The sequence below is a fragment of the Buceros rhinoceros genome, unplaced genomic scaffold (assembly GCF_000710305.1).
Source record: "Buceros rhinoceros silvestris isolate BGI_N320 unplaced genomic scaffold, ASM71030v1 scaffold18173, whole genome shotgun sequence".
In the NCBI taxonomy this organism is placed as follows: domain Eukaryota; kingdom Metazoa; phylum Chordata; class Aves; order Bucerotiformes; family Bucerotidae; genus Buceros; species Buceros rhinoceros.
In genome coordinates this window covers 1988-12778 of record NW_010403221.1, presented here as the reverse complement: position 1 = coordinate 12778, position 10791 = coordinate 1988, and the positions used below count along the sequence as shown (strand labels likewise).

Here is a 10791-nt window from a genome sequence, read left to right as displayed (position 1 = left end):
AAGGGCCAGCCAGTGCTGCTCGAGCGGGCTTTGCCTGCTGGAAAACAGGGTGTTATTTTGACTGTGATGGGGAAGGCCTGTGCTTAGCAATTCTTTTGTTCCTTAGTAACTCGTTTCTGAAGTTGGTAGGGGACTATTGTGGGGTTTAAGTTAAACATGGTTGAGCCTGGTCTTGAGGTGCTTTTTAACAGCAGAGACATCCAGTCTGTTGTGTTCTTCCCTTCTATATGTAATAAACAGCAGTAAAGTGAGGGAGAGGTGAGAACAGAAGCTGTATTGCGCTAAAAATTCCACAGACCCAGCAATCCTGCTGTTCCCTGTACGCCGTTCCCCAGCTTCCCGATGGGTTTTCACCGGAGGCCACAGCTCAGCTCTGACAACAGTGGCTGTTTTTCACCACTGGCACCATTTCACATGCTGGTCGCCTTCTGCAGTTATTTGTACGTCATGACACTGTTAGGTTAGTCTTGACGTTGCCAAGAAGAGACGAGAAATAAATAAAACTGCAAATACGCAGCGAGGATATTTGTGAGCCCAGACAGACCCTCGTTTCCCGAGGAAGGAGGGAAGCTGTCATTCTGGAATTGTCGTTTTTCAGGCAGCGTTCCACCTTCCCCTCTGTGTGTCCTAGAGCCATAGCGAGAATTTCAGTTGCTTTGGGACGAAATCCTGTGAAGGGCAACGCCTCCAGCGTAACCTTCCCACAGAGTTCCCGTAGTGCCCCTCAGGTAAACTCAGGCTGCCTGCTGCTGCCTGGTTATCAAACACGGACCGGGTTCTTGGCGAGCTCCGAGTGTTATAAGGCAGGTGCACAATCCCAAGTTTGGAGACTCACTTTACTGCCTCAGTGAAAAACATCATCAGAAAATCCTTGTGGGTTTGTAATGCAAAATCAGATCAAATTCACTTTCCAAACTCATCCCGTGGTAGCCCTGCGTTGATATAAACGGACAAAAGCTTAGCTCTGAGGGAGGTATTTCCAAAGCAAGTATTTTGGAAACAATCTGAAACCCTCAAATTAAAACACCTTTATTTTTTTTTTTTAAATCCCTGTATAACTTTCCATAATGTGACACTGCTAATGAAGATGACTCAACTATAAAGCAAGCAGAATACAAGGCTCGCCTTGATGCTTAGAAAATGGAAACGCCTCCATTCGTTAGGAGAAAAGAACAATTAGTGCCTTTGGAGAGCAGTACGAGGTAGCTTGGCTGACGGAGGCAACAGGTAGCTGCAGTTAATGACCTTGTGTCCTGTGAGGGCTAGAAACAGGTTGAGCACCGGGTGGGAGAAGAAATGGAGCCCTACTTTTGCTCAAGGTTCTCTGGCAGCAGCTATTGCTGCCCCAAAAGACTTACCGGCTTGTTTCCACACCAGGACCAGGAGCGTGCGGACAAGCTGCAGAAGCTGCAGGCGGAAAGGGAAGAAAAGGGAAGGCTGAAGGAAGAAGCAAAAGCGGCCAAAGAGCGAGCCAAGGAGGAGGCAAAGAAGAAGAAAGAAGAGGAGAAGGAGTTGAAGGAGAAAGAGAGGAGAGAAAAGAAAGAAAAAGAAGAAAAGGAAAAAGCCGAGAAGCTGAGAGTGAAGGAAGAGAAACGCAAGGAGAGGCAGGAAGCGTTAGAGTAAGTGCCTTGGTTTTTGCAGGGAAAAGTGTGTAATGACGAGAGCGCCTTTCCATACCCACCCTAACTGGCCCTTCGGGGGGCTGCACTGGTCGAACAGCACATGCCTTGGTCACGGTGTGTTTTAAATGCTTGAAAGACTGTACGCTGGACCTGGGTCTCAACGGTGCTTTCTGCGTGCAGGCTGACCTGGGCTTGTGCTTGGAAATGGCTGGAAGGAGCTGTCTTGCTCCACTAGGTTTTCCTCTCATGACCAGTCAAGCTTGTACTTGTGCTGCCACTGGTGCCCTGTCTGTGGAGGAAGTTGCTTGTAACTTGTTAATACCAGAAATTCCCTTTCCTGGTGCTGAGGGAAGCCTAGAGCGGCCTAACCGCTTTGTGGCTGAAACAGGTCAATGTTTGCTCTAGAAGGAATGAAGAAAGTCTCCTGTCAGCTTAACCAAGGATGGGCCTTGGCTGAATGACTGGATTATCTTCTTGCCTAGTGTGGTGGGGTCTTAGTCAAGGTCTGGGGCTGCTCAGCTCTTCCTCGGTGCAAATAAACCCTTTGTGATTTGTGACCATGAAAATGAACTTTGTATTAAAGGGCAAAACTTGAGGAGAAGAGAAAGAAAGAAGAGGAGAAACGGTTAAGAGAGGAGGAAAAGGTAAATGCTTTCTCTAGCTTGTCTCAGAATTCTTCTGCTGTGGTGCAGTGGTGTCAGTGGGCTCCCGGCACCTGCCAATGCTGCTGAGCCATTCGCAGCTGCAGCCGCGGTGGTTCTCCAGCACGTCTGGGAGCAGCCTGTCCTGTCCCATCTGGTGGAGCTGCTCCCAGTGACATCCTGCAGGTTTCCTGTCTGATACTTCCATACTTTCATATAAAGACACTGCTGGTGTCTTTGCTTTTATCTCCCCAAAGTCTTTTCTGTATCTGTGTTTTCAATGCCCACAAGTGAAACCTGTCTTTTGTCTTGGCAATGACGCTGGGATCCACAGAGCTGCATTAGAGAAGACAATTAATTTTCCGTTGAGTTACAGGAGCTGGTAAATGGCTGAGCTTTGCTTTATACCTCACTAGAGTTGAAATTGGGTCATGCATGAGCTCACCTTGAATTATAAGGCTTCGTCCTACCTTTGTGCTTATAATTTGCATCTTGATTCTGATTTCAGCGTATTAATGCACAGAAAGCAGAAATCACGAGGTTCTTCCAGAAACCAAAGACTCCGCCAGCCCCGAAGGTGAGGTATTGCTAGTCCTGCGTTCTGCTGGTCTTTCATTAGCTGCCTTCTCACGAAGACACTGGTTTCCTTCTGATCGTCCTTTAGACCTTCTCAGGTGGAGAAAGCGTTAGTATTTCTTAATTCCTCATTCCAAAAGCGTAAAGGATTTTCAAAGAAGTCTGTGACCAGAGCAGAGACTACGAAAGACATTTAGTAAATCTCTCAGCCCTGTCTCCTGCTGCCTTGGCTGTAAAGACCTGGATTCCCCCGAGAAGATTGCTTGGAGTGTCAGCTAGGAAGGGCTTCCCCCAAACCTCAGCACTCAGTATTAAGGGTTGTTGTGTATTGTGAACATGATGATGGTGCAGTTTCTCGGGTCCTCAGACCGTAACGATCCTCGCTTTGTATTTCAGATCCTTGCTGGCTCCTGTGGAAAGTTTGCTCCTTTTGAAATTAGGGAGAACATGGTCTTAGCTCCCCTCTGTCGTATCATCCTGGACCCAGACTTCCTGGAGCAGCTGGATAAGCTCCTGCATGCGCAGAACAGTGACGTTTCCTTCTTGAGGGACCTAAAGTGTCGTAAACCACGTAAAACCGGTCCTACTTTTGTCCGTAACAGCACCGACATAGTAAACAGGTTAGAATGTGCTCTGGGTTGTTTTTTGGTTTTGGGGTTTTTTTTAATAATCACGAGCTGCAGAATGGGTTTGAAGTCACCTTATTGCACTATGGAGGTGATGGAAAAGATGGAGCTTTTCTTTGAACACTCATGTTGTATAGAAATTGTGGGGAGCGGTGCGTTACGATGTCGATCCCCCTCATTCCACACCGCGCTTCTTGAATCTTTTCCCGCAGGGAATCCTGCTCTTCAGGGCAGCTCCCTTCAGCACTGGACTCTACTGGCCCATAGTGGCCCCAGTGACGACTGTCTTTTGATTGTTTTGAAAAGTAAATCTGCCAACAGCTAAACCAGAGGTGGTGCTGGGGAGGGAGGTGGCCGGTCTGGAAGCCGCGTTCTTGCAGGAGAGCTGGGAGAGCCTGCGTTAACGAACTCCAGCTCTGGGTGGGGATTGTGGCTGAACCAAAGCTTTTCCTGAGCAGCAGGGGAGGGTTCTGGAAGCGCTGAAGACAGTTTTTGTTTTGTTTTTGTTTTTTTCCTTTTAACAGTGATGTGGTGGTCGTGGATAACTGCAAAACAGATGCTGTTCCTGAAAGGGGGAAATATGGTAGAATGAAACTCCTGCAGTTTTGTGAGAATCACCGTCCTGCGTACTGGGGCACGTGGAACAAGAAAACCACCGCCATCCGTCCCAGGAACCCGTGGTCAAAGGACAGTGTAAGCACCTCGCGGGCAGCGTGGTTGGGTTCTTTTCTGCAAGCTCACCTCTTCTCTGGGGTGTCTGACCCACTTGCATGTTCACTCTTGCTGCTGAGTTTTGGAGCCCTGTGCACTCAGGTTACTTACAGAAATGGTGTGTTGGCATTTCTTCTAGAAACTACTGGACTACGAGATAGATAGTGATGAAGAGTGGGAAGAGGAGGAGCCTGGAGAAAGTCTCTCCCATAGTGAAGGGGTAAGGATTCCGCGCGCTGAAACCCACCGATTGCACATGTCAGTGTAATTCCTAATAAGCAGAGTTTATTTTTAGGATGATGAAGAAGAGGGAGAGGATGAAGACGATGACGATGGGTTTTTTGTACCCCATGGGTACCTATCTGAAGATGAAGGAGTGACAGAAGTAAGTGAACTGGGTGTCACTGGGTCTCCATCTCTGTTTCCAAGGAATCACGTAGTAAATACTGAGATGAGCAGGAGCAGACTGCGGTAGCTCCGGTAAAACGCTGGGTGGATGTATTGAGTTCCTTCTCGCCTGTGGCTTTAGGAGTGCGACCCAGAGAATCAGAAGGTTCGTCAAAAGCTGAAAGCGAAGGAGTGGGATGAACTGATGGCCAAGGGGAAGAGGTTCCATATTCTACAGCCTGTGAAAATTGGCTGCGTCTGGGAAAGCGCAGAGAATGACAGCAGCACAAACGCGGACCTCAAGGTTCTCCAGCAGTTCACAGCATGTGTCCTGGACTCGTCTGTAGCAGAGGAAGAACAGCAAATACAGAAATGTAGCAAAAGAAGAGCAAAAGATCAGCAAAGTAAGGCCTGAAGGGTTAAACGGTTGTTCTTAGGTGCTGGTGTACACTGCTCTTGTGTTGAGCATCAAATTCAGAATGACCTGTCAGACAGGCCGGAAACCCAAGGAACCTCTGAGAGTTCTGGGCAAGGAATTTTCCAGCATCGCGTCCAGTGTGGCCTTAGTTACGCTCTCTAGAAGCTCCCGCTCCAGATAATCTGGGCAGTAAAGCCGACGAGACTTCATTAGGCTCCGACTAAGAGTGCTTGAGCTCTTTGGTCTGTTCATTGATCAAGGGAAAGGATTTAGCTTGTGTGACAGGTTTCAGTACCGAGTATCTCCTGTGTGTGAGAGAGGCTGGGACAGGGGTGGAAGCTTTCCAGGGCATCGTTATTATTGGGGGTGACATTTCTCTATCAAACTTAGCTCCTGCTGCAGTCCCACATCTAAAATTAATCTCAGCCTGTTTGTTTTCTGGTTTCTGGAGCATGTGTACGGAGAAGTGGTACTTTTCCCAACCTTTAGATAGTTTCTCCCCGCAACCTCGGTTCATTCTTTCCTCTCTGCAGTCCTCAGCCAGCTCCTGCCGCTGCTGCACGGCAACGTGAACGGGAGCAAAGTCATCATCCAGGAGTTCCAGGAGTGCTGCCGGCAAGGACTGTTCAGTGATGTGACTGCAGCCGCTGACGGCAGCGACACGAGCCCCACAAGCCCCCACACCTCCCGGCCGCAGACGCCCGTTGGCGAGGACAGCGGTGTGCCCTCCAAAGCCAGGCTAAAGCGGATCATTTCAGAGAACTCTGTGTACGAGAAGAGACCCGAGTACAGGATGTGCTGGTACGTTCACTCGGAGGTGCTGAAGAGCTTTGATCAGGAGCATCTGCCCGTCCCTTGCCAATGGAACTACGTCACCCAGGTCCCTTCCTCGGGGAAGGAGGAGGGTGGCAGCGTGCCGGGCGTGGCGGTGCTGCAGACCACCCCCGTGGCGGTGAAGAGGAAGCCCACCGGCAGCATGTCCATCACGAGGTTCATGAAAAGGCCTCGGGACGCTGAACAGGTGAGTTCTGTCGCGGTGCTCTTCCCTAGTGCAGAGCAGTGGGAATGGAGCTGTGCGTCGTCCGTGGGCGAGTGGCCTGGCACACCTCCTCATCGGCCTAGGTGAGCGGAGGCAAATATTAAGCTACAGGCACTGCCCTTTGCACAAAAAGACCCTTTTTGTGGGGAAAAGAGTGAAATCACGTGACTGTAAAGACGAGTTTTTGTGCCTCTCTAGCTTGGGCTGTCTGTTCCATGCGAAATGTTGTTCTCCCGCTGTTCTGCCATTTTCCGCTGTTTGGCAGCGAGCGCAGCCAAGCTGTGAGGAGATTTGGGGCGTTTGCTCAGCCCTGGCTCTACAGCTGTACCGAATTTGTACACGGGGTTTTATGGATGCGTGTGGCTGCCAGATGTATCGCCTGAGCTGGCAGCTTGCATCAGTTGCATGTGTACTGATGAAATGTGGTTTAGAAACCACATTTAGTGCTGCAACTCAGCCCGTCACCGTCTGTAAAGCCTCCAGCTTCTGCTGTTGTACATAAGGGTGAATTTCAAGAGCTGGTTTAAGAGTATAATAATTCATAGGAACGAAATGAGGTGGATTTGGAGTAGATGCTGCTGCAGCTCTGAGCTTTGTTGTGGTCTTCCTGGTGTTTGCTTCTGCTTGTCAGGGTGACCGCAGGTAGTGTTTAGAGCTTAATCATCCCCAAGGGTGACTGAGAAGTGTGTGCTGGTCTGTCGTGCGTTTCAGGCAGTGAGGCTTTAGGTCCTGGAGTTCAGTGTTATCAGCACCCCAACAGGGTCTGCATGGATGGGGAGTTACTCCTCCTCCCATGTGCACAAGGAGGGGAGGAAAGAAGCCACAGACAAGGCTTGTTATGCTTTTCCTTCCCACTTTATTCTTGGCTGCTCTGGCTTTTCTACTGGAAAAGCTCTGTGTTCAAGTATCGGTAAGGATCAGGGACTTGTGAGAAGCTGTTCAGCCCCCGAACTCCATCTGTTTGGGTTTTTTCTTGTACACTAAATAAAGGCAGAGATAAAAATCTCTGCTTGGCACTCACTGGAAGTTCTGCTTATAGCCAAGCAGAAACAGTAGAACAAAGGCTTTTAGTAGCATTGCATCACCAGCCCGAATCCTTCAAAGCTCTTGAACACAGCTTCAAGCTGCCCTGGCGTGGTGCAGCTCAGAGCAAAGGTGTTGGAGTCCCAGAAACCTTTCATGCCTACCGTCTGAACTGGCACCGCTGAGGTCCTGACATCCCGTCCTTCCCGTCGAGCGAGGCTGGAGCTCGGGGAGAGTCGAGAATGATGGGTGGGTGAAGGCTGTGAGCTCTCTGCCCTGGCATGGGCTGGAGCTTGTGCCGGGACTCATGTAGGTGAAGCTGCTCTTACATAAGCTGCAGAGAGAACTGGGTATTGAAGTGGGCAGCACCTGCATGTGCGTAGGAGGGGAAATGTTTAATCTGAGAACTGGGACTTTAATGAAAGATGTAAATTTAAAATTTCTTCTCTTGGAACAGCTTGTAGGGGGTGGGGACCAGGTTCTAGGTCTGAGATTTTCATTCCACAGTTCCTGTTGAGGGGAAAAAACCCCAAAAAACACTTGCAGCTGTTCAGTGCTGAGCAGCTTCAGTTTGTATTGCTCCTTGTTTTCATTTTCTCGATTCAAATGAGAAGTTTGTGCTGCTCCCATGGCAACAAATAGGGTCACCAAGGAAAGAACTGTTGCCCCTCCCCAAATAAAAGCTAATTAGCAAAGGTGAGGAGGAGTCAGGGGAGAACACACTTCAAACTCAACAAGCAGAAGTCATTTTCCATCTTCAGAATAAATAATCAGCAGAGAGGGGAGAGAGTTCCCTTTCCAAAACCCAACAAAATGAGTCTGATTCGAATTAAGGCTTCAACCAACTTTTTTCCCTAAGGCTGAAGCTGCAGAGATGGACGGATTTCAGGCAGACACTGAGGAAGATGAGGAAGATGATGACTGCATGATTGTGGACATACAGCCAGGCAAAGGTGGGACACACAATCCATAGCAGCCCCTTGGCAGACGCTCGCTCCACAAGGGAGAGTCTGACAGTGGAACAGGCTGTGGCTTCACCCGTCGCAGCTTTTCTACCCCCTTTCCACCGAGCCCTGTGCCTTTCTCCATAGATGTTTTATTCCAGGGGCTTCTCTGCTGTTCATGGTCTGCTCTAACCTGCTCTTGCCCTTCTTCCCTCCTCCCTCCAGTCCACTAAATAGCACAAAGTGCTCACGACTCGCATTTGGCTGCCTTACTTTTTGGCTGTCTTACCTTTTTCTGGTAAGAAAAGTGAACACTGGGGTCAGGATCAGCAGACCCGCTATTGGTAAATGATGCTGAGCGGGGCCAGTCTCTGGGATGTGCACCCTCACGTTCAGAGCCCTTCTAGGACTGACCGTAACCCCCCTCTGCTGCCTCTTGAAGCCTTAGGATGTGCTGACCTGTCTGCAGGAAATAACATCCAACAGTAACCAGCTCTCAGGTGTTACCTGAGCCCTCACCTGCCAAACGCTTCGCTCTGGAATCTGAGCAGTTGCTTGTATTTGGGTCTCAGTTTTCCCTTGGAAAAAGGCTTTCAAAGCTGCACCTCCATAGGGGGTTTGGAAGGGTGAGATGAGGCTGTAGAGCAGCTCCTTTCATCCCAGGGAGGCTCTAACTATATACAGGTGATCGCATAGCTCGGAGACTGCACGCCAGCCCCATGATGTGCATCCAGCTCCTCCAAACTGCTTTCAGCACTGCCCAGCCCTCTCTCAGTGCTCTCGTGCTCTTTCACAACGCTACCAGCACAGCCGGGGTTAAGGACAGGGGGTTTGTGTTGGGCGGCTCCTCGAAGGGAGCCTGAATTCTGTAGAGTTGGACCCACTCTAGACAGATCTGGGTCCTCCTTTCCATCTCAGCTGGTGCTACGCTCCTCTTGCCTCCCCGACAGACAATACAACTGCTGGATGAGAGGCTTTGCGTTTAATCTTAAGCTGCTTTTGCTTCTGATGAGACTGGGGCAAGGTGAAAGCCTGGCTTCAGGTCTGTAACCCAGGGGATGCTGGTCAGCGGCTTTGCCTGACACACATGCAGCTGTATTTGTGAACTCCACCTGAGTCAGAAGCCCTGACAGGATTATAGAGATGATTTTTATGGCTGAAGTGATTTTTATTCCGGATTGATGTTAACCCAGTATTATTAAAACCAGTTTTTAAATCTATTGAGACTTGCAACAGATCTGGACAGACAAGCTAAGACAGATAAAGCAAAGAGGAGTCAGATTCTGCTGGATTAATGACGCTATTTTAAAGAGAAACAAACAAAACCCCAGACCAACCCATTTTCTACTTTGCAGGCTCCACGCTGGCAGTCACTGAAGCAGCTTTGGAATGCAGCGGCACAAGAGCTGCTTGCCATGACACCGCCATGGTCAGCCCATCTAATACCATCTGAGACTTAAACACCTACTAACTTCTCTGTATGTATGTAGAATGAGTTAGAAAACTTTAAACCTCGTGTATCTTCAAACGAGATACTTGAAAGTATTCCAGATTTCTTGTAAAGAGAAGACAGCACTTTGTTCTGCTTCAGCCTGGATGGCAGCTTAAATTTTTAGTCCTAGTTTTTAGCTTAAAAAATACCACGTATTAATCTGTCCTTAATAAAGCATTATTGAAATTTTGATACTCTTTTGTAATGGAAGGTATCGAAGTTCTCTCTCAAACCAGTGGAGGGGTTTTGGAATCAGCTCGTTGTGATGCCACTGGGGGAATCGCTCTGTTCATAATGTTGTACAGCATGGCCTGGGGTATAAATGATGTACAATTATATTTGAATTTGTCTGGTCTCCGTCATCCTGTTTGTGGTCTTACTTGCTACAGGGAACAGCAGCGGGGCTTTACCTTTGGAAAAGAGAAAAAAGGGGCCTCGTTTCTCCTGTAGCACCAGGGCCAGCCCTCCCAGCGACTGGAGCTCCTCTAAGAGCAATGCAATTCACATAACTGAAGAGAATTGAGGCTTTAAATATTCCATTTAATCAGAGTAAGCGTAGGTTTATCTAAATATCCTCTCGCCAGTAGTGCGCGCAGAAGCAAAAGGAAAAGCTGAGTTCTAAGCCCAGCCCCATACCCAGGGTTCAGTGGCTTCATGATCCAGCCCAGCACAGGCACCTCCTCTGAAGGAGAGCGGTGCCTCACCATGGTCCTGGAGACCCCTGGAGCAGCCGCTGCTAGAATTCCGGTTGTGAACCCCTTCAGAGCAGCCCTGTACGTGTCTTTCTGGGCCAGACTGCCTTCGTGGACGGCTGTGGAGTGGTGCAGGGCTGCTGTGAGGCGGCAGGATCTAGACTCCCACTCTAGAGCTAAACCAGAGACGTTTTGGAGGTCACATAGCTGGAAGCCCCAACAGTCCATACGGGAAAAGGAGGGAACAGTCTAAAACCACCAGCACTAAATCCGCTCCCCCTTATTTCACAACAGAGTCTGGACTCTGGAGAGGAGTTCTGGTTTCAGGGGGCTCGCTGGCTGCTCCTCCCCTGCCGCCTGAATGTCTGCCATGACAGCCGTGTCCCAGGCGAGGGTCAGGAGGGCTGAGGGCACCTGCGACAGGAAGAGCAGTGTTACTGAGCTACAGCGGTGGTGTACTTTGACCCCACAGCACGCCGTGTGTGTTCCTAGGCCTGGGAGAACTTGGCAAGAGCCCTTCAAGTATGGTTTTCTGCCAGAGCCCAACAGAAGACACCAACATCCCTAAGTTAGGAGCAGCAGATGACTTTGATACCCTGAAGACCCCCCCAGCTATATTT

The 10791-nt window shown here is 49.4% G+C and overlaps 2 protein-coding genes across 2 annotated transcripts in view; one reads left to right on the top strand and one right to left on the bottom strand.

Annotated features, from left to right (window-relative positions):
• CHAF1A (chromatin assembly factor 1, subunit A (p150)) overlaps positions 1–9440 on the top strand; it is a gene marked incomplete at its 5' end in the record, with an annotated part of 13447 nt that extends 4007 nt beyond the window's left edge. The window contains 11 exons of the mRNA XM_010132937.1: positions 1378–1619; positions 2206–2266; positions 2772–2840; positions 3236–3459; positions 3990–4158; positions 4316–4396; positions 4472–4561; positions 4706–4967; positions 5515–6002; positions 7903–7996; positions 9343–9440. Of these exons, the coding sequence (XP_010131239.1) occupies positions 1378–1619; positions 2206–2266; positions 2772–2840; positions 3236–3459; positions 3990–4158; positions 4316–4396; positions 4472–4561; positions 4706–4967; positions 5515–6002; positions 7903–7996; positions 9343–9440 (1878 nt within the window). The remainder of the gene's footprint in view (positions 1–1377; positions 1620–2205; positions 2267–2771; positions 2841–3235; positions 3460–3989; positions 4159–4315; positions 4397–4471; positions 4562–4705; positions 4968–5514; positions 6003–7902; positions 7997–9342) is intronic.
• Positions 9441–10456: 1016 nt separating this feature from the next.
• Positions 10457–10791, bottom strand: part of UBXN6 (UBX domain protein 6) — a gene marked incomplete at its 5' end in the record, with an annotated part of 2134 nt that continues 1799 nt past the window's right edge. Inside the window, one exon of the mRNA XM_010132936.1 lies at positions 10457–10585. Coding sequence (XP_010131238.1) covers positions 10457–10585 — 129 coding nt within the window. The remainder of the gene's footprint in view (positions 10586–10791) is intronic.